Genomic DNA, 27,338 nt, shown 5'->3' with positions numbered 1-27,338 from the left:
ATTATTTAATTTTTAACATAGTCCCAGACATATCAAAAATAATTCTAAACCCCCTTCTAAATTATTCTAAAAATACTGATTTGGGAGGTATGTCATATTTTTCCCCTTAAGATCAAATTGAACAGAAAAGAAATTAAGTTAATGTCGAAATATTTCCCCAGAGAACCGCTAAAGGACACCATGGCCAAAAGTTTGTCCCCCGCCTAAAATATTATTTCTACAATGTTGTCATATTTTGTTATCTAAGAGCCCATTAAACAAAAAATGTAATGTCTAAATTTAGCCTTGGGTCTTAAGAGGTTAATGGGAGGGAACCACAGTCACTATCGCTGCCAAATACACAAACTAGAAGCATTAAACATCAGATTATCTATGTCCGGGGAAAATCTATGATATGACCAGAAATCGAACCTAGTACTTTTACAAATGTATCATTACTTATTATAACCATACTCATGAATGGGTTGTTGAATAACTAATCGAACAGTCCACATATTAATCCCGTTGTCTGCAACTCTCCAAGGGACAAATAACTCTCCCATTCCTAGAAACAAACCAACAACAGGACATGTTTAAATGAAGTAGTGAGCACACGGTCAATAGTCCTTAAGAACTGTGTTTGATACTTGTAGAAGTGTACTATGTAACGAGTTACTTACACTGGTCTTCACAACAAGCTTTTTGTCATTACAGGCCAAAGAGCTACCGGCGAAAGACATCTCAGGCACGTCCGACCCCTACGTGAGGGTTACACTGCTCCCGGACAAGAAGCATCGTCTTGAGACCAAAATCAAGCGGCGAACACTGAACCCACGGTGGAACGAAACATTCTACTTCGAGGGTGAGTATATTTGGTAATTCATTCAAAATTCTAAAACTTATACTGGTGTGTCGTTATAAAAGATGGCTCGGTAATACCCTGACCTATCTATATATCTATCTACATATATATATATATATATATATATATATATATATATATATATATATCCATCTATCTATATGCCTATCTATCTATATAACTACATGAATTCATCCCTCACAATTAGGGTCTCAGGATACCTGTCTATCTAGGGCAGCCATGGCGAAAATTTAGTAGTAGTAGTAGTATTAGTAGTACCAAAGTCGTAATACAATTTCAGGTTAGAAGTTCCAAAAAGGGCTTCCTATGAACAAAATCACCTATTCAAAAAAAACCTTTGCCTCCATACATTGGAAAAATGGCCTTCGGATAAAAATACGGTCCATAAATACGCTAGGCGTACGTGCGACGGGAAATGTATGTATAAAATAACAGTTGAATTTAATAATAATAATAATAATAATAATAATAATAATAATAATAATAATAATAATAATCATTAGCCACATTATACTTCTGATGTAAATACATGATAACGGTTTTACCTTTCATTCAATAAAAGTAAGTGAATATGTATAAAGTACAAGATATTTAAAATATACAGTACATTTATATATATTTACTACCAAGATACCCGTGCTTCGCTACGGTATTATAATGAAATTTATAATTGAATGCTTAACGTTTTATATATAATCCGCCGAAATTCGCGATCTAACTCGTTTTCTGAGAGAATCTGCCAAAATTCGTGATCTGACTCGTTATCTGAGAGATTACGGCAAAGTTCCTCCCATTTTTCAATCTTTCTTTCCAGCAATCGATTTCGTTCTTCCCAGCTAGGTCCAGGTATACCACCCGGCCTGTTGGGTCCCTAAATCTTTGTCATCTTTTCCTATAAGCATTTTAATATGGATCAAATCCTTGAGGATATCCGGCGTGGTGTCGTCTTGGGTGCCTTGGTGGTACTGAACCCGCGTCCGGACTGCAATAGTAATCATTACCCGACCAGAACCCGTTTCCAGCGCGGTCCGCACATTTTGACGACGGTCCAGAAAATTATTATTATTATTATTATTATTATTATTATTATTATTATTATTATTATTATTATTATTATTATTATTATTATTATTATTATTGGTCTGGAATCCACAGCAAGATGCAAGACCGCTACTTGGTGGTAAATTACATCCTCTGTCATTGTCATTGCTGACAATGTGACCAACACCATCGTCGCGCTTAGGCAAGTGCGCGAGATTTCTGCGACAGGAATGATATACTTCCGTGAATTATTGACCTTATTATAGAGGTGAACAATTGCACGGGCAATGTCATTTATAACGTTTATTTCAAATGTTTACATTTTTATTTATATGCCAGGAGAATCTACTCTAATCTAACTTTATGTACTCCAAATGAAAAGATGGTTCTTGAAAACGAACCCAGGAAAGATTAAAAATGATCAGTTTATGATCAGAATAAGTACATTATGAACAATAAAATCAGTTGGTCTCAAACTCCTTTTTCACCCTACTGCCGTTGAGTTGATTTACCCCCCCCCCCCCCCCAAATAAAAGGAGCCGTGTTTCTTTATTTTTAAAGGAGATTCCAAATACCAATATCCACGCCTGTGACCTTCAGTTTTGAGATATTTCTCCAGAAAAAGAACTCACTATTTTTACATCCTTTCACACTCCCCCCCCCCCCCCTAAGTGAATTTCCCGTTAAAAATACGTGTCTCTTTAGTAGTAAAGGATCTTCTAAATACCAATTATCACGACTCTAACATCTTCAGTTTTTTATATATGTCTCCAAATAAAAGGAATTCAACTCCTTTTCACCCCCGTCCCTCAAAATAATTTCGCCAAGAACGCTTTTTTCTTTGTTTTTAAAGGAGTTCCAAATATAAATTTTTACGTCTATAACGACTTTAATTTTTTATTAGATGTAAGTATCCTCATACAATTAATTCAATTTATTTTTCATTTCTTCACCTCCCACCCTCCCCCCTATAGGATTTTCCGAGAATACGTGTTCGTTTAATTTTAAAGCAGATTCTAAATACCAATTTTCACGTCTGCAAAATCTTTCGTTTTTTAGATAATAGTATCCTCATACAAATAATTCAGCTAATTTTTCAATTTCCCTTCTCCCTATAGGTGGATTTCCGAAAACAATAAATACGTATTCCTTTATTTTTAAAGGAAATTCCAAATACCATATTTCACGTCTGTAACATCTTCAGCTTTTGAGATATCAATATACTAATTAAAAGAATTCAACCCTATTTTCAATCACTTTTACCCCTCCAACCAAGTGGTTTTTCAGAAAACAAACAATACATGTTTCTTTATTTTCAATAGAGTTAACAATACTATTTTTCACTTCGGTCACATGTTAACTTTTTGAGCTAAACTGTAGAAATGCTCATTTTAAAATTTCACCCCCTTTTTAGTTCCCCTTAACTGGAGTTTCCAAAAACAAATCACCTATGCCTCTTTACTTTTACAGGAGATTCCGAATACTAATGTTTACGTCTGTAACATTTTAAGTTTCTGAGATATACTGTAGATATAGTCTTTCTAAAAATTCAGCCCAATTTGTCACTCCTGTTTATTCCCCATTAATTGGATTTTCCAAAAACAAAAAATACATCTTCCTTTATTTTTAAAGGAGATCCCAAATACCAATTTTTAGGTCCGTAATATCTTCAGTTTCTCAGATACAAGTATCCTCATTAAAGGCATTCAACCACTTTTTCACGCTTTTCCACCATTCCTATTGGGATTTTCCGAAAACAAAAAATACGTTTCTTTATTTTTAAAGGAGATTCTAAAAACCAATTTTTACATCTATAAACTTTAATAAAAGTTTTGAGATATACACACACTCATTTTAAAAATTCACCCCCTTTTCACCCCCATTAATTGGATTTTCCAAAAACAAACAATACACGTTTCTTTATATTTAAAGGAGATCCCAAATACCAATTTTCAGGTCTGTAATATCTTCAGTTTCTGAGATATAAGTATCCTCATTAAAGGCATTCAACTCATTTTTCAACCCTTTTCGCCCCTCCTATTGGGATTTTCCGAAAACAAAAAATACGTGTTTCATTATTCTTAATTAAAATTCTAAATATCAATTTTTACGTCTGTAAACTTTCAAAGTTTTGAGATATAAATACACTCATTTTAAAAATTCACCCCCTTTCACCCTCCCATTAATTGTATTTTCCAAAAACAAAAAATACGTGTTTCTTTATTTTTAAAAGAGATCAAAAGTACCAATTTTCAGGTCTGTTATATCTTCAGTTTCTGAGATAAAAGTACCGGTATCCTGATTAAAGGCATTCAACCCATTTTTCACCCTTTTTCACCCCTCCAATTGGGATTTTCGAAAAACAAATAAATGTGTGTCCTTATTTTTAAAGAAGATTCTAAATGCCAATTTTTACATCTGTAAACTTTAAAGTTTTGAGATATAGTTTTTAGTTTTTAAAATTTTACCCCCCGCCCTTTAACTCCCTTAGTGGCGTGATATCCAAAAATCGTCTCTTAGCGAGCACCTACATCTTAATATGAATGTATTCCCAAAATTTCATTTCTTTATGTCCAGTAGTTTTGGCTCGGCGATGATGAATCAGTCAGTCAATCAGTCACGACAAGTTATTTGATATATATATAGACTAGCAAGATACCCATGCTTCGCTACGGTATTATAAGGAAATTTATAATTGAATGCTCAACATTTTATATATAATTCGCCGAAATTCGAGATCTAACTCGTTTTCTGAGAGAATTCGCCAAAATTCGTGATCTGACTCGTTTTCTGAGAGAATACGGCAAAGTTCCTCCCATTGTTCAATCTTTCTTTCCAGCAATCGATTTCGTACTTCCCGGGCTAGGTCCAGGTATTCCACCCCGCCAGTTGGGTCCCTAAATCTTTATCATCTTCTCCTATAAGAATTTGAATATGGATCAAATCCTTGAGGCGATCCGGCGTGGTGTCGTCTTGGGTGCCTTGGTGGTACTGAACCCGCGGCCGGACTGCAATCGTAGTCATTACCCGGCCAGAACCCGTTTCCAGCGCGGTCCGCACATTTTGACGACGGTCCAGAACATTATTATTATTATTATTATTATTATTATTATTATTATTATTATTATTATTATTGATGGTCTGGAAACCACAGCAAGATGCAAAACCGCTACTTGGCGGTAAAATACATCCTCTGCCATTGTCATTGCTGACAATGTGACCAGCACCATCGTCGCGCGTAGGTAAGTGCGCGAGATTTCTGCGACAGGAATGATATACTTCCGTGAATTATTGACCTTATTATAGAGGTGAACAATTGCACGGTCAATATCATTTATATCGTTTATTTCAAATGTGTTTACATTTTTATTTATATGCCAGGAGAATCTACTCTAATCTAACTTTATGTACTCCAAATGAAAACATGGTTGTTGGTGTCCGGAGAGCAGGCTAATTTCAGCCCATTACCAGGAAATGTACGTCATCAAGCTTACGAGAGACAGTACCCCTTCCATACTATGAAGAGACAGTTGAAACCTTATGAAGGCCTACTTTTCGAAGTTCGCTACCTGACGCTTTATTTCCGCGGGAAAGTTCAGCCTTTGTGAATAGACGTAATGAAGCAAGATGATGGATTCACAGCAATACATAGGAGAAGGGATGAGACCTCGAATCTTACTGGACCATGTGATATGATTGATGAAGGGAGATTTTGGAACCTATATACTCGACGACAAGAGCTGGAGAGGACATTCATACTCGCATTCACACTCGTACTCGTACTCTTGGAAGACACTCTTACGACGATTCTACGTCTGCTCATCTGAGAAGATTTTAACTTGGTTCACTTCGCACCTGAGCAGTATACTACTCAAAAGTTACTCTCATTGGGACCTATTAACTCAATGACGAGAGGTCAAGTCAACGGGAGACCGGTTTTCACTAGTATAGGGCAGAAGAGCTTTTGTTATGAATTTAGTTACGCTACTGTTCCGAAAGACGGAAGAATACAAGTGTATTCTCCCCAACCCATGGTGGTTTTGCTTTTAAAATTAGGACTCGTTATGTAAGGAGTACAGTAGGAAGTGTAAAGGCAGGAAAGTCATAGTACAGCTAGTATACTATACACAAAGCAGAAGTAGGACTGGAATCCACAAGAGATGACGCCACCTGTACGAGAGATACATCAATCATCAGCTTCTACATAACAGAGTCTACAAATGGTGAGCTAATGGCATAAATTACTGCAAGTTTTCGCGCAACAGTTGATTTTTTTACAGTTTATTTCATTCAATTTTCTTTTCTTTTTTCGTTAGTTCAGATTTCGTTAATACGCCATTACGTCACGTTTTTCATCCTAATAAATAGCTGTTTTAATTTGTATTTTATGAAATTCTTATTAATGATCCTTAACTTCCAAGTAAATGTATTTAATGGTTAGTGTTCCGTCACCCCCACCCCTGGGAGTTTTTAGAGTCTCATTACGTCTTATTGTTATTATTATTATTATTATTATTATTAATTATCAACTTTCGTTTTCAAGCCATAAGCTTGAAGGCTGGCGCCCATGGGATATTGTTTATGGAGTAACAATGATATATTACTTATTTATATTAACATTAAAGTGACCCGACACGTCACAATTTTGTCACACATATTTGGGCAGAGTCGGTACGTCACATTACTGAAAGGTGATTGTCAAAGAAACGTATTATGAATGGTGATATTTTACATAGAATGACACCCTGATCGACTGCGTCCTTCACCTCATACAATAGCGAAGATCTACGGTGGTCTTGTAGCAATAGTAACCTGGAAACAACAAACGCGTCAACATACAATGAGCGCAACCACTGAAGGAAACGAAGTCTGTGATCTGGCAGTTGTAGCTACAAAACCTACACGCGAGTATACGAACAGTTTGCACGTGATTCTGGAATAAGTCCCGCCAGAGTCTGCTGCATTTTACACCGTAATAAATTTCATCCATACCATTTGCCACTGCATCAAGTGCGCACGTTATAATTTTGATGAACTGCATTATGTAGCACTGCACATCAGTCGTTGCTGGATAATAATTCATTTCTTTAGAATGAAGCTACGTTCACAAAGCATGCACATTTGAATTGATGGAGCATTCACTACTAGTTCGTAGAAAACCCTCACTGGCTGCGTCAGACTGACTATAAAAGACAGTGGAGTGTGAATGTGTGGTATGGTATCAATGATGACTTTCCCATAGGCCTGTTTTTCCTGTCGGGAACATTAAACGCATCGTTTCTTCGAAACATTTCAATAGGTCTGCTCGCGGACGTAGTATTGGAAACTTGTTTCTAAAAGTGGTTCCAGAATGACGATTGCCCTACTCTTTTCGCATATGTGAGCAGAGAGGTACTGAATGACAAATTTCCAAATCGGTGAATAGTTCGTGGTGGGTGTGTGGGATGGTCGGCTCGTTCCCCTTGACTTAGTAAAACCATTAGACTTCTTTCTCTGGGGCTAATGTAAAGACAGAGTAGATCCGAAGCTCCAATAACCACACAAGTTATGAAATAACGTATTTCTGCGTAGTGTGTGACAATATCCGGGAAAACATTGCGATCTGCACAACACTGTCCTCAAGAACGTCACCAAAAGTGCAAAGTGGTCATTCTGAATATCCTCTTAAAATGATGTCCCAGGTTTCAAGCGGCTATTCCTTTGGGAAAGGATACGTGAACGGAATTATATTATTGCCAATGGTAAGCCTACAGTATTCGAAGGCTGAATGAAATATTTTGTTATGTACACAGTAATTAATTTTCAAATTTGCTGTACAGTACCTTCGATACAATTTGCGAGATTATACTTGTTTTTTTAGCATTTAGGTATTTCATACGGTAAAGCATTGTATTCACATCTAATTACCGGAATGTAAAGCTGTACATAGTCACTTATTTTCAGCTAATGATAAAAAAAACAGGTTTTAATGTCCTTAAAAGTAGTATCTAGTTTCAAATCACGCTTCATGCTTACCACACTAGAGATGCAGTCTACCATTAATTACGTCAATAGTTATCTCTAGAATCACTTAATATAGGAACATGAAACAAAAACCATCATTGCTAAGTAGTGCTCCTCGTAATAAGAAATTAAACTTGTCTGGAGGAAATTAACCTACCTCACGACTTAATATAAATAATATATTTCTGGAAATTCGCAATACCTGCGAAGATAAGATAGTGATTCTTTTTAAGTAATGCTTAATAAACATCATTAAAGCCATACAATACTGGGAACTATGCATTTTTATTGCACTGTAGAAGAAAAAGTGGAGATATCAAAGGATTTTACCCTTTATTCATTTAAAGTATATTTGCTGACTAAGAATAATTTCTCATAGAGAACGGTACCAATAGTTTCATTCTTTCTGCATAAGTCACTACAAATCAGACAAAACATTTTAAAATGGTGTATATATCATATACTCTGCTATCACATGTACCTAATTTAGATAGAATGTCTTAAATCCGTTCTGAAAATCACCAAATCAACGTGTGGCTTTTTTTAGTTCACTTTTCCCTTCCATTTAAGTCACCGTCGTAAACATCAAGTTCGTAAAAAATAGTACTAGAGGAATGAGGTTATTATTTTGGCCTCAAACATTCGTAGCGATATTATTTTGCTACCCTGGTCTGGTAGATATTCCCACATCGGGAGAAGGTTATTCCTTTTCTTCACCCTGATGGGAAGTGTATTCTCATGAAGGCGTGGCAGACTATCAAGAAGAGGAAGAATGAACTCATCTCCCCGTTTTCTTCTTATTGCACATGTTTCCCACGGCTGAAGAGGTTTCACGGAACACTCGAGCTTCACACTCGTATGGTAATCAAACGATATCTCCAGCCACTTCGCCTGGGTTACTTTCAGGTCACAAATTCTTTTGCTGGTGTGCCTTCAAGTGCAGTGATATCCATGAAGTCATTCTGTCTTAAACAGCGTATGTGTTTCTTGATTTTTCGTAAATAAGTGAAAAATATCTCTATATATTAAAAGAGTTTACTAATAACAGTTTTGCAAATACGTCCGTCCGTCCGTCCGTCCTAATGGGCATATTTGCTTCACTTTTGTTTTATTCTCTCAGTAATTACCTGCAGGTGAATCATGATATATTAATAGGTCTCCAACTTCAGCCAAATTGAGTAATCAAAAAATCAAATCATTAAATGGTCACTCCAATAATTGCAGGCGAAGGCTTACCCTAACCCGCAACACATTATCTATTTAGCAGGTTGTTAAGCGACTAACACTTTCATTAATATTCCGATATGTGTGATTTTCATCTTTAGCAATGGCATTGCATGCAACCATGTTTGATTACTACCTGTTAAACCAGAGAGTATACACTTTCTCTGATCAAGGAAGAATACTATTCCCTGCAAGATACTCTTTGGTTCTCTAACCTTTCCCAGCTGCCAAATATATTCAACAGATGGCAGAGCGTTCCCAATAACTTACATGCTGCTAAGAGTAAAAAGTCTACGTACAAACAGACCCCATCTTAAAAAGTTCTCTGCCTGGCATAAAGCGATCCTCTGAGACTATGAGCTCACAAGACAACCGTTCTATATAGAACAGCGATTAAAAATACCAATGCTTTCTACGACACAATACCAAGCTTTACATCAAGAATTGCACAACAAAAAAGCTAATATCTGGATAGATGTTTACCATACAGACGGCATGATGACGTTACAGTGGATGCTATTCTTTTTTGCTAGTTGTTTTACGTCGCACCGACACAGATAGGTCTTACGGCGACGATGGGACAGGAAAGGGCTAGGAGTGGGAAGGAAGCGGCCGTGGCCTTAATCAAGGTACAGTCCCAGAATTTGCCTGGTGTGACAATGGGGAACCATGGAAAATCATTTTCAGGGCTGCCGACAGTGGGGTTCGAACCTACTATCTCCCGAATACTGGATACTGGCCGCGCTTAAGCGACTGCAGCTATCGAGCTCGGTACAGTGAATGAATTCTCACTACGAACTAAGGCATACCATAACGCTCTTCTTATTAAATGTTCATGAAACCATTGAGAAGGGCAGGCAAAACAATATGACTACGACAGACGTATCAAAACAAATTATCTGACATATTTATAATGAATACTGTGGCGCAGCACGGGTCCTCAAGTTGATTATTAATCATCATCATCATCATCATCTGTTTACCCTCCAGGTTCGGTTTTTCCCTCGGACTTAGCGAGGGATCCCACCTCTACCGCCTCAAGGGCAGTGTCCTGGAGCTTCAGACTCTTGGTCGGGGGATACAACTGGGGAGTATGACCAGTACCTCGCCCAGGCGGCCTCACCTGCTATGCTGAACAAGGGCCTTGTGGAGGGATGGGAAGATTGGAAGGGATAGGCAAGGAAGAGGGAAGGAAGCGGCCGTGGCCTTAAGTTAGGTACCATCCCGGCATTCACCTGGAGGAGAAGTGGGAAACCACGGAAAACCACTTCCAGGATGGCTGAGGTGGGAATCGAACCCACCTCTACTCAGTTGACCTCCCGAGGCTAAGTGGACCCCGTTCCAGCCCTCGTACCACTTTTCAAATTTCGTGGCAGAGCCGGGAATCGAACCCGGGCCTCCGGGGGTGGCAGCTAATCACGCTAACCACTACACCACAGAGGCGGACTGAGTATTAATAGTAATTGATATTATGAATTATTCTGGATGCACTACATTGTTACCAATGTCATATTAGCAGACCTATCATTGCGGTCCGCACGAAGCCAAATGGACAACATAAGTCCCCTTATTCCAGTTACCTCATTTGGTTTAAATTTTTCAGATGTCTGCTGCTTGTTTGTATGGTTGTTCAACATCTTTTAGTCTCTTTCATGCATTATCTCTCCAACTTTCAACGTTCACAGGTCGACATTCTTTTATTCAAGTGTTTTTCTTTAACACGCAAAACACTAGCGTGGGAAGCCTATACCATTGCCCGTTTGACTGATGCACGCAATATTTCATTCGCGAGAATGAGATAAAAGCCACACCACACCACAATATTAGCTTTTATGTTTCATGGGGAAGTTAAAATGAGGAAACACATGCAGATACGTACAAAGCGCCTTAATTCGCCAAAACACCACTCCAGCAAATTGTTTCGTTTACCTCATTATTCCGGGGAGATCTTCAATGTTCAACCTAGTGTGAAATTTGGCAAGAAAATATGTATGTTCCACTTTAAAATATATACGTATACTTGCTGAAGACAACAGGCTTCGCATGGTTTTTTTTTGGTACATCCGTGCGGTTTTCTCTATATAATATAGAAGACGTGCATTAAGAGACCACACTTTTTCTGTTTCTTCTTTTGTTTTTATTCTTTTTTCACGGTACATAAATATCTTATATTCTAAGTCATTTCATAAAAATGCATTCTTATATAGGTACTGCGTTTGATGTCTTGTTGCCTGGCGCATACACAAACAGATTTTCTGCTTGTCCGATAGGGGAGAAATCAACGTTGAGACAGGGATCCTTCAAATTAACTCCACTATTATGGAACATGTGACGCTGAGTCATACTGATAGTTATACTATACTCACTGGAAATTGGACCGAGCTCGATAGCTGCAGTCGCTTAAGTGCGGCCAGTATCCAGTAATAGGGAGATAGTGGGTTCGAGCCCCACTGTCGGCAGCCCTGAAGATGGTTTTCCGTGGTTTCCCGTTTTCACACCAGGCAAATGCCGGGGCTGTACCTTAATTAAGACCACGGCCGCTTCCTTTCAATTCATAGGCCTTTCCTCTCCCATCGTCGCCATAAGATATATCTGTGTCGGTGCGACGTAAAGCAAATAGTAGTAGTAGGAAATTGTAATCGTTTGACGCAAAATGACAAATCATTTGAGATCAATGGAATTCTTGGTATAATAATAATAATTTCGTGTGGCTATTTCTAGCCGAGTGCAGCCCTTGTAAGGCAGACCCTCCGATGAGGGTGGGTGGCATCTGCCATGTGTAGCTAACTGCGTGTTATTGTGGTGGAGGATAGTGTTATGTATGAGTTGCAGGGATGTTGGGGACAGCACAAACACCCAGCCCCCCGGGTCATTGGAATTAACCCTCTGAATCGAAGGCCAGTACGCTGACCATTCATCCAACGAACGAGTCGGACACTGCCTCAATGATATTGTTAATGAGCTGTTTCAGTAAGTATCTTCTTTATATTCATAAATTACAGGAAATACAGATTTACTCATGCAGAAAACTGTTATGGTTCTGAGATCCCCATATTCCTGCGAGATGACTCAAAGATTTTACATGAAACCAAGGAGTACACATCACAGCCTTCTAGAGTACATTCTCACTCCGATCCTTCCAGTACATTCTCATCCTAATTTTAATACATTCAGTTACTAAGTCAGCCAATTTTAAGCCCCACATCTCCCACAGCACCACAGCTACAGATACGCTACTGCGATACTGGACGATGGGTGACTCCTGGCTACTACCACACACAAACACCAGTGGTCTGCGATGTGTAGTTGTGGCTGCCACGGTAGCTAAAAGGGACGGTACCTAGGTGTCACGCGCAACCGGCCAGGAGCGTGACATCAGAACCGTGGACCGTCTGCCAGTCGCTGTAACTTACTGCAAATCAACGTGCCGAGCACCCCACTTATGTTCCTTATCACAATTACGTTTATGTCGTAATAAAAAAATTCACATGAAAACCACTAGAACTATTAATTTTATTATTTTCTACGTGTGCTTTGGTAAATATTGCAGATGTACTTTGAAATCCAGAATAGTGAGACCTTTTGCTAATATGTTTAAAAATCATTTTTAAATGTTCCAATATACCGGAAATGTTAGCATTTACAGTTCCCAATCCTATACGTGTACAGATTAAATAAATCAGAGCTTAACAATCAAGAAATAATATTAACCGAAACAGGCTATGGATTTTCAAAGTCTAAATAAAATACACAAGATTAAATACTGCATGCTGTCACTTTTCCTGAAAATAGTAAGTTCTCTACTAACATTATTGTTTTTATTTCTAACAAAATATAATACTAGAAATAATAATAATAATAATAATAATAATAATAATAATAATAATAATAATAATAATAATATTGAATAACATTGAATATCCAGTAGAGCATGAAGTCCTATTTGACAAACGTATATTAGGGCTCGGTTGGTTTGTATAGCCTGCCACCGCACAGCACGGCATTTTTACAGCACAAACACGACATATACACTGGAATTCACTTCATTCACGAACGATATGCACAAGTTCACGACTTTCAAAATATTCGTAAGCCTCGAAAGTAATTAAATAATTAAAGAAACAATGTGCAGACCGCAGACGAACAGAAATGCACCGAAATTCACTGCTTAGAATGAAATCACCGACACCAAAGAGTATATAGACTGATACTAACGCGTCAAACAATGCGTAGTGTAATGGGAGCGACGGTCCAGTGACGTCACGACCACGGCAGTCTACTGCGCATCCGTCTCGTGACACCTACCGTCTCTCTTCTAGTTACCGTGGTGGCTACAAGGTGTAATATACGGACACAGACGTCAATTTTTTTACATAGTCGGCCGTTTTCAAACCCACCCCCTTTCTCCCACACCATCACACCTACCGACATGCAACCACGTTAGTGCCGGATGGGAGACTCGAAGTTACTACCACACAGAAGCATCAGCGTTCTGCGAAGCGTAGTTGTGGCTGCAAGGTGAAATATACGAACATACATGGCTATTAATATTTATATACTAGACCGGGGGGAGTTGACGGTGCGCGTAGAGGCGCGCGGCTGTGAGCTTGCATCCGGGAGTTAGTAGGTTCGAATCCCACTGTCGGCAGCCCTGAAAATGGTTTTCCGTGGTTTCCCATTTTCACACCAGGCAAATTCTGAGGCTGTACCTTAATTAAGGCCACGGCCGCTTCCTTCCAACTCCTGGGCCTTTCCTATCCCATCGTCGCCATAAGACCTATCTGTATCGGTGCGACGTAAAGCCCCTAGCAAAAAAAAATTATATACTAGCTGATGTACCCGTGCTTCGCTACGGAATTCTGTGGACTGGTAGAGTACACGTTGTGAGGAAAACTGTATATTATATACTAGCTGATGTACCCGTGCTTCGCTACGGAATTCTGTGGACTGGTAGAGTACACGTTGGGAGGAAAACTGTATTAAATTGCATAGCTCTTAACGTTACCCTAGAAACGCGACGGAGAAATCACCAAACGTCTTTTCTCATTTGAAGACTGCGTTAGGGAATTCTCATTGTAATGGTAGGCCCGCTTGCCTACCATCAGTCACAATCAGGTTGGGGAATTGCATTATAATGGCAGACACTCATCCTCCACCTACCTTTTAACATCGTCAGGAAGACTGTCTTAGTGGTTTACCCAATTGAAATTAAGATAGGTCGTTACAACGACTTCTGGTGTGAAGTCCCATCTTTACACACAGTTGTTCCTGAGCATTCCCTTGCTGTTTCTACTACAGCATCCTTGTATGCCGCCCATTCACTTTCTATATCCTGAACCTGCTTACTGCCCAATGTTCGAAACTTCTCACTAATCATATCCATTTACTTCCGTCTAATTTCCTCGTCCTGGATACTTTCTACCTTTATTCGTTTGCAAGCAGATTTCATTTTCTCTCTCCTAGGCCTAGAGGTACTTAGTTCACTGCAGATCAGATAGTGGTCTGTATAATCGAAAAATCCGTACATTCCTAACGGACTTCCTGAATTCGAAGTCGGTTAAGATATCGTCTATTATGGATATGGTACCCCTAGCCTCCCATGTGTAGCGGTGAATAGCTTTATGCTTGAAGAATGTATCCGTAACTGCTAAACCCATACTAGTACAAAATTCCAGCAAATGCTTCCAATCCCCATTAGCTACCATATCTTCCCCACACTTACCAATCACCCTTTCGTGTCTTTCAGTTCTATTTCCAACTCTCGCATTGAAATAGCCCATTAACACTATCCTATCCTTGCTGTTGACCCTGACTACGATGTCACTCAATGCTTCATAAAACTTGTCAACTTTATCCTCATCTGTACCCTCAGATGGTGAATACGCTGAGGCAATTCTCGTCCTAATTCCTCCAACTGCCAAATCTACCCATACCATTTGCTCATTTACGTGCCTAACAGAAAATATGTTGCGTCCAATAGTATTCCTGATACACAGTCCTACCCCATACTCTGCCCTTTCCTTTTAACACCTGCCAAGTACTCTTTATAATCTCCTATCTCTTCTTCATTATCTCCCTTTATCCGAATATCACTTTCTCCTAGCACATCCAGATGCATCCTCTTTGCTGGCAGGGATAAACTGTACAGGGATTCGCATATCCAGATCGATAACATATCACCCAGCTCCAAGCGAGCATCACCCGAGACGCGAACACACAACAATCATAATCTCAGTCAAAAGCAGCATCTCAGAGAAAAAAAGAAAACGTTAGATAAAGGAATGGTTGCCATCTCAACAACAATCAAACAGATAAAACTAAAGGAAAATCACAAAATAATTAAATAGTCAGATCCAAAAATAGCCGAAAGCAAAAATAAAAGAGAAATGCATGTTAAATGAAAATAACATCCGTGAGATGCGGAGAATACCATAAACCACACAAGCGGACAGCACAAACACACACAGAGAGAGAATAGAGACACACTATAGGTCAGTGCGTCAAGGCGCATTACGAAACAATCCGTATAGCATGAAATGTAATTTCATTGACTCACAAGCTTGATTCAGACACCACAGATCGTAATATTGGGTCGCCGCAAAGGCAGACAAGACTCACGCAAACTACACTCGTAACAGTCACCATATGCACTCTGCGCGATATATTCATATCGCCTCGCATGGACGAACATGAATATCAAATAATAGCGTAATATAATACCATATTTCAAAAAGCTCAGCCATGAACGGAGACGACGAACAACAACAATGGTAGGTCTCAATGTAAAATCACAAGCAGGCACATCAACTGAGCAAACGGATAAATGTTATCCTCCGTTCTGACATGTATGTAAAGTACAAAGAAAAACAAAACACACAAAGCAGAAGACAAAGATCTGCAGTAAACGAAAGTAAACGGCCTGCAGAACGAAAATCTCATGAAGTAGCGTCGGCGCAACTACGGCAAACGGAGAGGCTCTACGTAACCGCGAACATCGACTCTAGAATGAGAGTCGGGTACAGAAGATAAATCCAAGTTAAGGACCACTTATAATTCAATACACTCATTTCAAACTCCTTTTTGTCCATCTTCCGAGGCCGTCCATTATTGGTCTCCCTATCAGACAGACTCCTCTCGAGGAAGTGACCTAGACAATCTCAAAAACAGATAGCCAAGAGCGCCATGTCAAGGAGAAGTACTACACCTCACGTTCGGGACACCGCCGTCTCGATCCTCCTATACTGCCTGCTCTATGCGAGGTTTTTGCGACTAGGCTGCGACAAAATTTCTCCGCTAGATGGCAGGCATAGATGCACAATGTTCCAACGTTATTCTAATGACTACAGCCTACAAAACACTGTGCAGTATGGTCATATGTTCACTGAAGCTCGTAAATTACATCAGTAATATTAAACATCGGCAATATTACCTGCATGAAGTCGCAGTTGGCCCCTTCGTGCACAATTTAAAGATTTTCCTGTACGAAGGCTTGTAGTGGTACCGTACTTTTTGTGTTCTTGCCAACGCAATATCAGTTAATATAGGTCTTACGAACTTGGTTAGGATAACAACACTAAATAACAGTTTGCTGATGTTCTTTGAGCTCACACTGTAACAAAACACATTCTGAAAGGGAAGACGTCGCGAGTCCTCGTATTACGCTAATACGTTTGAAGGACTTCGACAATATGGCACAGCAGCTTAAACGATCTCCTGCAGATACTTCACCAGAGCAACAAAACAAGGTTTTGGTTATCGAACTCCTCTTCTGACCTGATGCACAATCCCATTTAGCGGTTTCGAAGTTCTAGGCAGTGAGATGTTGCTCACGCAAATGTCACACTCCATCCTGTCCTCAAAAAACACGAACCAAGTACCCGCAAATTAGGATTTGATTTCCCGTTTCTAGTTTGATTGGAATATTATCGTCTAGATATCTGAGGTTGTCCAAAACGTATAAACATGAAGACGTTTGTTTTGTGATTGTGCGTCACAGTTCTTATCACAAGGAATCCACTATCCCCCTCGGCTTTAATCACCTTCTGAAACAAATCCGCATCCTGTTTTCAGTCATTCGACCGGGTCAGGAATGCAATGATTGAAGCCCCATCTAGCGGCGAGGAGAGGAATTGTGCCGGCTGCCGAAGCCTATCGCACTCCTCCGGGGCAATGATTAATGAATGGCAGATGGAATGGTATTCGAGAGTATTGCTGGAATGAAATATGACAGGGAAAACCGGAGTATCCGGAGAAAAACCTGTCCCGCCTCCGCTTTGTCCAGCACAAATCTCACATGGAGTGACCGGGATTTGAACCATGGAACCCAGCGGTGAGAGGCCGGTGCACTGCCGCTTGAGCCGCGGAGGTTCCATCACATTCTGAAATAAGGTGTAAAGTTTCAGATGCGCATGTAATCTGAGGTTTTCCAATGACTTCTTTTACTAGGTCCTTGACTAGATAAAGTCGACAGCCGCTTTTCTCTTACTTCCCTTCTAGAAGCTATTTCATGGAGTCGTATCTTTTCTGGCTGCGAACCACCTAGCCGAGATTGGCAAAATAGTACACAACAGTTGAATATTTCGAGGAAAGAATCTGAAGTTTCAGTTGTACAAAAATATACCTTGCACAAACGGAAAAAAAAAAAAAAAACAAGTGCCTACACCTTTTAAAATATCCATAAGCTGAACATGATTAATTCATTTCACAATTCTTTACCAAATATCTCTTGTACGAACGGAAGTGACCAGACACGTTTACTCATTGTACGAAATAAGTCAGGTTTTCACACACATTCATGCACCAATAACACAGTGTTACACCTACACTGACAGCGAAGATTGTGCGTCTACTGCTGCACTCTTACGGCGACTTGGAGAAATATTGGTAGTCACGCCTTCCCGTGTTAAACTAGTGGCATAAAGCAGGCAGTATAAGAGGATCGAGACGGCGGTGGTTCGGAAACACACCAACAATGACGTCGATGGCATAGCTACAGATATACGATGTTTACGAATGGTGCAACACAAAAGCTAGCTTGGTGTGGCACAGGAAGTATATGTGATAACTGATAAGGAACGCATAGTTGTTCTCTCTCTCTCTCCCTGGTTAGCAGTGGCGAACTGACAGAGCGAAGCCTTGCACACTTATCCCCTCGGTCCCCTCTACTATCGGATATCCAGTAGCAAGCCGCGCGAGGCGAGTCGAGGGAAGGGACATACCGCTTGGGCTGCAATGTCGGTCTCCGATGCCTTGCACTCAGAAATACGAGTGGCGTTTCTTTTTTCCTCATCGTTTTCAAGTTTTATAAATGGAACAATGTATCAGTGCTTACAGTATAATGTGCTTTAAGATTTCATTCGTTCTCATTTGAGGTTTGGGCTTCACCGATAGCCTTGGTGGCCTCAGTATACGCCACTGAAGCTGGGGAGTCATCCGAAAATGTGTGTAGAGAAATAGTGACATGTAATAAAATGAATGACGCGATGTTACATAGCAACAGTGCCTTGAGAGCTGCACAGGCCATGGATCTGTATAAAGAGAGCTTTACACGCCATGGATCTACAGGGTGGCGCACGAATAGTTGAAACATTTGAAAAGCAAAAATAAAATGCAACTTATGCACTATGCTGTTAAAATTTCGCGCACACCTTCCCTGTTTCATGGAAATACATGTGCAGGTGACACTGCTGCTTTGTCTCCAAATGCCTGCATTCCAATGAGTTTTCTGCCATGGCCGACTCTCCATTCAGCACCGCGCCAAAACAGTTATTTTTTTATTGCGAATCAAAAAGTGTTACGGCGACACAAAGGAAATTTCGAGTTGTGTTTCAGAGTAGGTGGGCACCAGCAAGGAACACCATCCTTAGCTTATACAAAAACTTTGAAGAACAAGGAAGTGTGAAGGAAGAAAAGCGACCACGTGCACCAGCAGTTCGGTCTCCTGAAAACATCGCAGCGCTGAGGGTCGCCATGAAGCGCAGTCCACACAAGTCAACATGGGGGAGCTTCAAGATAAAGTGGAATATCGCGCCATTCAGTTCACGGTAACCTTCAATTGTACCCGTGCAAAATGACTGTTCTACAGAAGCTAACAGATCTTCACAGGCAGAAGAGTTTGCAGTATGCCTTATGGACTAAAGATAAAGACGAAGAACTGTTTAACACTTGGTTCTCTGATGAAGCCTATTTTCATCTCAACGGGGCAGTTAATAAACAAAATGTGTGGTTTTGGGCTGCAGAAAAACAGACATTATTCACGAAAAGGACACGTATGGAGAAAAAATGAGTCTGTGGGTAGTTCTGTCAAGTCATGGGTTAAGGGACCATTTTTCTTCAGTCAGACAGTTAATGCACAGCGATAGGAGGACATGCTCGGGAATGAATTCATGCCTCAAATTCTCGCTGTCCTGATTCATACGCAGTAGTTTATGCAAGATGGTGCAACACTAAACACAGCTAACGATGTTCTTGAGTTTTTGAGGGGAGTATTTGGTGATCGTGTAATGTCTCTTCGTTACCCACAATACAAAAATAATGGCGGATTCGTCTGGCCTCCTTAAAACCCAGATTTAAATCCTAGCGTTTTCTTTTTATGGAGCTATTTGAAAGAAAACTTTTCTCTTCAAGACCTCGAAGCCGCATGGAAATGCGTGCTTGGATTGTACAGCTCTGCAGTGAAATTCATGAAGACCTGTGCCGAAAAATCGTCAGAAACATGCGTACTCGTATCGAAAAGGTTATCCGCCGCAGTGGAGGCCACATTTAACATGTGATATAGTGAAATGTATTTCCAGGGTCCAAGCTGCCTGTGTCTAAAATTTCATTAGTATTTTGTGAAAAGTAAAGTTGTTATTCTAAAATTAAATGTGTCAGCTATTCGTGCGCCACCCTGTATACAAGGAGAGCTTCACAGGCCGTGGATCTGTATAAAGAGAGCTGCACAGGCCGTGGATCTGTATACACAGAGCTTCACAGGCCGTGGATCTGTACGCCATGGCCATCAACACATCACAGGCTGAACTGTTGCTATTTAACGTTGCGTTACATATTTTACTGAAAGATTTACGAACATTTGTTTTTCTCAAAGGGAAATTTAATTTTCTTATGATATTTCTTTCATTACAACTCTGGGTAGTGTCTTTTCTGGTATTCTCACCACATTACCAACCCACCGGATCCGTCTGTTTCTCAGAATGTTCGTGATTCCATATCCAACCATCACACTGTGTATCTCTTTATCCTCTCCCTCCACTCTCATCCTTGATAGACCCGGGGATTCGCCTCATCGCTTTCTTTTCGAAGATATTCAGCTTGCCTCGTTGGCCTTCCTTGTTGACAATGTTTCGGAGTCATGCAGTAATATCGGCGATCTAGATCTTAATATTCGTTCGACATATTTCTATCAAATAACTGTATAGAAAAACACATAAGACATGGGAGTACAGTCAAGTAAGGCAGAAATATGGATTTCCGGATCCAAATTGATATTATCTATTTTCTGCCTTAACTGCCGCGGAATCCATTCTTTAAATTTGCCTCTGTACTGTTGTTAAATTCTTTGTACCGGTAACTCTCCTTCAACCTCCTCAATTCAAATGTGACTGACTGGAGGGGGAGGGGGGAGATGGATTATAGCCGATTAGCATTGTCACTGGCTTATCTACAAGACGGCCGTGATTCAAATTTCGGCCCATGCATGTGGGATTTTTGAAGTGAAAAGTTTCGTCCTTGGGGTTCGAATTCCACCTAAAACTGGAGGTCCTGTGGCTTTGATCACGATATCAACAGTCACGTAGAACTACATATTTGCTTGTGTTTGCTTTCTTTAATATAATTTCTATGTAATCATTCCAATGATTCCCTGGGGTAGCAGTAGCTTGCCTGCCTCTTACCCGTAGGCCCCCGGTTCGATTCTCGTCCAGGACATGGATTGTACCTGGATCAGTGTGCTGTTTCGAAGTCCACTCAGCCTACATGATTACAATTGAAGAGCTATCTGACGGCCAGATAGCGGTCTAGAAAACCAAGGATAACGGCCGAGAGGATTCGTCGTTCTGACCACACGACACCTCATACTGCAGGTCTTCGGGCCGAGCAGCGGTCGCCTGGTAGGCCAAGGCCCTTCGGGGCTGTTGCGTCATGGGGTTTTGTTTCTTGTTTTGGTGTTCAAAATACGTAGTGTTCTGCCGCAACCTATAGAAATAAGTGAACCTTACATAAAGTTCGTCAAAAATCTATGCATAATAGCGCCAATTTAAACGTTCCGGTTTTATCATACAAAGTAGGGTATTAAAATAGACTTAAAAACAAACTTCCCCTTCTGAAAAATGCTGAAGGGAAGGGAGAGTAAGAGGTGTTCGCGCGTGTTGAAGCCTTGCTCTCATCGTAATGTAAGGGCCTTCTTTCGCTAATGATGCCCTTATGTCGTGAAACATACCACTCAAGAGCGAACTACGCATGTCACCCCACATTCTCATAGCTGCATTTCAAAGTACCACTGTACCTTTCGGAATACGGGGAGTAAAGTGCAGGTCATCAGTGGTGATAAGATTTTTTTAAGAGCTCCAAAGATGCAGAAATGAGCTGCTTTACACGTACAACCATATGGGCCAAAAACTTGTGAAAATTAAACTTTCACCGTCACACCTGAAATATAAAGCTCATACTGGAAGAAGTGGGCGGTCCTAGATGTATGTAGGCGTACTTTTGTTTTGTTTTTTCTCTTGCTGAGATGAATACTGACGAGATAGATAGCCTGCGAACATTGAATTGCCACTTGGTCAATGTAAACGGGTTTTTCAGCTTGGTTTTCTCGACTGGATTAGCTGCCTCGTGTATCACACAGTTGACCTAAGACTGAGTGAATCCCGCTTCAACCCTTAGTCCGAAATTAAAATCCTTGGACGAGCCCGGGCTTTCAAATGTGAGAAAGAGTTGCTAATCCGAAACACGTGTTTAACTACTCCTTTCACCTTGCAACTCTTTCGCTCAATGCTACCACGCACCATGACTGCTCTGACTGACAGATAAACGCAAGTTGTTCAGAAGTCTACCTGAACACTAGAAACTTTACGTCTTCAACTCAACCCTTGATTCGCTGTAAAGTATGGTCAGATGGTTACTTTTTTTTTTTTTTTTTTTTTTTTTTTGCTAGGGGCTTTACGTCGCACCGACACAGATAGGTCTTATGGCGACGATGGGATATGAAAGGCCTAGGAGTTGGATGGAAGCGGCCGTGGCCTTAATTAAGGTACAGCCCCAGCATTTTCCTGGAGTGAAAATGGGAAACCACGGAAAACCATTTTCAGGGCTGCCGATAGTGGGATTCGAACCTACTATCTCCCGGATGCAAGCTCACAGCCGCGCGCCTCTACGCGCACGGCCAACTCGCCCGGTAGTTATTTTTCTATCTGGGCACCTTTTTCCCTCATTTCCCTTAGAATCGTTCTAACAATGCCGTTCTGTAATATTTAACTTGTGAACGTAAGTCAAGGAAGGCAGACTGCAACTTGAAATCCGAAGAGGAAGAATAAGAATTTTAAGACTATGTACAACCAAACATATTCAACCTCCGTAGCGAAACGGTTAGCGCTATTAGTACAGCTCTGCGCAGATATACAAAATATTATCTGCATTCGCACTTCCTTCATCCGCAACCGCATTCGCATCCCCGAACGGTTATCCGCGGATATGGGAAATATTTAACTACAGTATACACTAATGGTATTGAAACGGATAGATCGTTTAACATAATACCTGGCACTAGAACCCATACAATAACAAGTTTATGAGGGATTTCCTATTGCGACAACTACCGACGTATTGACCTTTGTTCCCTCCTTCCATTACTTGCGGGCGGGAGCCAGTTAGGTTTAAGTCAGATTTACGGCTTTATGGTCTCAAGGGTCTTTATAAGGTAATTTAGGGAGATCCTGACATAAGGGAGAACTCGACACTTTTAAGCTTAACGCCTCTGGTAACCGCAGTACTGCACAGGTCAAATTTGCAACTACATTTACTGGAGCCGTATGGTTTTGTGCTCATGGTCACCCTGTTAGCTGAAGATTATCACTATAAATACAAGGCATGTGAACAATTGAAGGTGGGTAAGTAAGTAATATATGATTTAAAAGTAACTTGCTATAATATGACGTGTAGGTTGTGTAACGAAATAGGTAGATATGCGATACTTTTAAGATAATATTTTAGGTTAGGCGCACTAAGCAAGTTTCGGAGAAGCGGTGATGTCATTTCCAAATCGCCAAACCTTCAGTTTGGTAAGTGTTGCGACCTCTTGCCTGCCAATGAAACTCGGGGAGATCTAGACACGACAAGCTGGGAGATCTCGACTGTGTCGAGATCTCCCTGAATCTCTAAACCGGGATACATTTTGGGGGAAAGGTTTAATGGTGCGTTATTTCTACAGTTTAGTAGGAGTAATAAATGATGACAATGTAATGTATTAGGATATGTATAATATTTTTGAAATGCGATATTTTTCAAATAATGTTTGTAGTGTTAAATTAAACTCAAATTACGAAGGTTGGAGACTGATGATAAAGTAGAAGTTTCGCATTAATAGTTTTGCATCCAAATGGTTATAGGTGGAGGATGCCACGTAAATATGTGTACAAAGGTCTGCTTGGACGATGGAATGCAGAAGATATGGCTGCTGCTGTTAATGTCGTGAAAGAAAATGGAACTACTTTAGCAACAGCTGCGAAGTTTTTTAGTATTCTATGGAATACACTCAGATCCAGAATAATATCTGGTATATCTACCAATAGAAAACTGGAAAAAGGAGCAACGATTGACAAAGCTATGGAGGACCATTTAGTCAAGCATCTTTTTCATCTCGATTCTAAAGGGTTTGGGCGAACAGTGACTTACAAGAACTGGCTTTTAGGTTCACTCAGAGGAATGGTGTTAAGAAGCATATTTAAAAACCAAAAGGCAGTGGCTGGATATGACTGGGTTTTTCAAGAGTTTGGCATATTTTGAATGTCAATAAAACTGGTGGTCAGCTCATATTTAAGGCAGGGAAGATTATCAGTGAAAAAGGAAAGAAAAACGTTTTTCACAGCACCACGGCAGAAAAGGGATCTACGGTAACAGTAATAGTGTGTGGTATTGGATATTCTATCCCACCCTTTGTTATAATGAAAGGGGTAAGGCAAAGATACACTCGAAACGAATGCCCAGTGGATCAGTTGTTAAAATGTCCGAATCATTATTCCTTTATCACCTAAACCGTTACAAACCTCAGGGCAGGATTCGGTTCATTATCGACGGACACTCAACGCACTGCAAAGATCCGGATGTGCTTGATAAGGCATAAGCTGTATGATTAGGGATGTGTTGTTCTCCCCCCCCCCCCCCACAACCACCACGGTAACTTCGCATGTTTATCGGAAAAATTGAAAGAATAGGAAACGCGAAAATGAAAAGAATCCTTCAAATCGAAGGACAAGAACGAGAACTCGGCGTGCGCAACGGGGAAGCTAGTTTCCCAAGCAGTCTTCTTTGCTCTGAGAATTACTGCGCAGTATGTGACGACAACCGTAATGAGGCATGGGTCCAATGTAGTGGGGAATGCAGGAAATTCTTCCACGAGATGTGTGTGGAAAATGGAAACGATGAGCAGTTTATATGTCCCCATTGTGTACAATAGTTGCGTAACTATTCGGAGGTCCTACCTAGTGTCAGGTTCTCCCTAAGTGCGGGAGAAGTGGACATTATTGCATCCTTTATTTATTTGATAATTTAACATGTTATGAAATGTTATTTTTTGCCGTAAATGATAGAAAACATAAACTAACTGTGTACAAAATCACCTGAGAAATAATTGAAATATTTTACAAATAAGGCATGATCAAAATTATGGGTTTTTGCTTAGCGTGTCGAGATATCCCTAAATTACTATATATCACCATTCTCCCATACCAATGCCAAGGGTCGCCTAACCACAAGAAAAAATAAGAGCATACCTGAGTGAAAAATCAATAAATGTCATTATTTAGAAATTGTCCGACTCGTTGGCTGAACGGTCAGCGTACTGGCCTTCGGTTCAGAGGGTCCCGGGTTCGATTCCCGGCCGGGTCGGTGATTTTAACCTTCATTGGTTAATTCCTGCGGCAGGGGGCTGGGTGTATGTGTTGTCTTCATAATCATTTCATCCTCATCACGACGCGCAGATCACCTACGGGAGTCAAATAGAAAAACCTGCATCTGGCGAGCCGAACCCGTCCTGGGATATCCCGGCACTAAAAGCCATACGGCATTTCATTTCATTTAGAAATTATCAGCCAAATTATCCGCACTGCCATACAGTTTGTATCCACCAAGACACTAACTTCGCGGATATATGCATCCGTGCAAGGCTCTAGGCCTATTAACTACCGTCCTCAGTAGCCCCGGTTCGATTCCCGGTACTGTCAGTGATTTAAGAATGGTAGAAGGGCTGGTATGCGGTTTAAATGGTCCCTGTAGCTCACTTCCAGATTGGGGATGTGCCTGAAAAGATTTGCACCTTCTGTGGATAAGGACACGAATAAACTTTATGAAACATAGGTATTTCCTCGTAGCCTTTGATGATATTACAAGATTCAGAACTGTACAATAAATCATGAAATACTGAATGTATATTTCATGACTAATCATAATTTTGGTTTTACAGGTTTTCCTATTCAGAAACTTCAGAGTAGAGTTCTTCACTTGCACGTGTTCGACTACGATCGCTTCTCCAGAGACGACTCCATCGGCGAGGTATTCCTGCCCCTATGTCAGGTAAATGTTATAATATTCCGTTATTATTCCATCACTGCGAGTACTTATGTCTCATATATTATAATATATATATTTTTCTCATAAGAACATCTGTACACGTACTGTGTGCGACAGCAAGGATCCTGAATTTTGAAGAAATGTCCGTAGACCTAATGTTACAATTCGAAAAGAAGATCAGTTATAAAATGCATACACAAATAAAGACCTGCTTGGATATGATTAAAACTCAAACTTAATATGAAGAAAATGCAACAGTTTCACAGGGAGATTATTACACGTAATACAAGAGAATTTTTCTGCTTTAGCGTTTGTCTCGCCTGGTGGCAGGGTACACTATGTGGATTCGTTGTCTCCATTTAATTCGGTCTAGGGCCATGTTTGGATGTATTCTTACAGCTTTCAGGTCGTTGTGCACTGTATCGGTCCATCGCTGTCTTGGTAGTCCTTTGGGCCTCTTTCTAGCGACTTCCAATGTATACGCTGACTTTGCCAACGTTCTACCTCCGTTGTAGCTGACCAACGCTCGGTGCCGTAGAAGAGACTGACGATCATAAAAATCAGAGGTGGTGGTACAGAATGCTCAACGAATCTTTGATAATGTTTATTACGATATTGTTGAGTGTATTTCGAAAGATACTTAATCGTTTCAAAATATTGTGGGTGTATTTTGTAATACCTCCCCTGCTATCAATGAACAGTACTTAAACTGTCCTCTTTAAGTCGGATTTTATAGATTTCGCTTACATACGAGAGGCATGGTGTTAAATACATTCCTTTTCTGAGTCATCCTCAGTAGCCTGCTCAATGTCTCTTTAAATTCGTATAGTTATCTAACATTAAAGCAGTGCGCTTTCTTGCATGAATAGCAATGATGTCGGCTCTTCTATTAAACTCCGCTGAAGACATAGTGAACGTTTTCGTAAACTTACCACTGCATTTCTCTTAATGCTGAAGACAGAGCTGATCTAACTCGGTGTTGGCCGTTATTCGTCTGCAGAGTTCCTTGGGACATATTCAAAGCACGTGAACTAAAGTTTCAATCTCACAGTCAGGATGGCGGCAGCCGGTTGTACTTGTGCACCTTCCAAGGACTGCTCCAATCGCCGAGATATTCGACGACGTTTTAAGGACGTTTGCGAGGTCACTTTTACAACAGTTCATTAGGAAGAAAAATTCGGATTCCTATTTTTTACCTTGGAATATCATAGAATCAGCTGAAGGAACTTGAAAAATAACCGTCCGCATGGATTCACACATCGCGCATGTGTAATTAAATTTCTAGTCACTTGTCTGTAAACGTGCGCAATTTTCATGTTCAGACCTACAGAGTAAAAAAGGAAATCTCACAGTACTCATAAATAGTGAACACACAGCACAGAAAACCCTGTGACCTGAAACGGGTGGTAATAAAGGGGGAAAAACA

The 27,338-nt window shown here is 40.3% G+C and overlaps 1 protein-coding gene across 1 annotated transcript in view; it reads left to right on the top strand.

Annotated features, from left to right (window-relative positions):
- Nucleotides 1–27,338, top strand: part of Syt7 (Synaptotagmin 7) — a 185,424-nt gene that overhangs the window by 131,011 nt on the left and 27,075 nt on the right. The window contains exons 2-3 of the mRNA XM_067138880.2: nt 694–841; nt 25,806–25,915. Of these exons, the coding sequence (XP_066994981.1) occupies nt 694–841; nt 25,806–25,915 (258 nt within the window). The remainder of the gene's footprint in view (nt 1–693; nt 842–25,805; nt 25,916–27,338) is intronic.

The sequence above is a fragment of the Anabrus simplex genome, chromosome 1, assembly GCF_040414725.1.
Source record: "Anabrus simplex isolate iqAnaSimp1 chromosome 1, ASM4041472v1, whole genome shotgun sequence".
In the NCBI taxonomy this organism is placed as follows: Eukaryota; Metazoa; Arthropoda; class Insecta; order Orthoptera; family Tettigoniidae; genus Anabrus; species Anabrus simplex.
The sequence above is the reverse complement of the archived record's forward strand: the minus strand, read 5'-3'. Positions and strand labels throughout refer to the sequence as shown.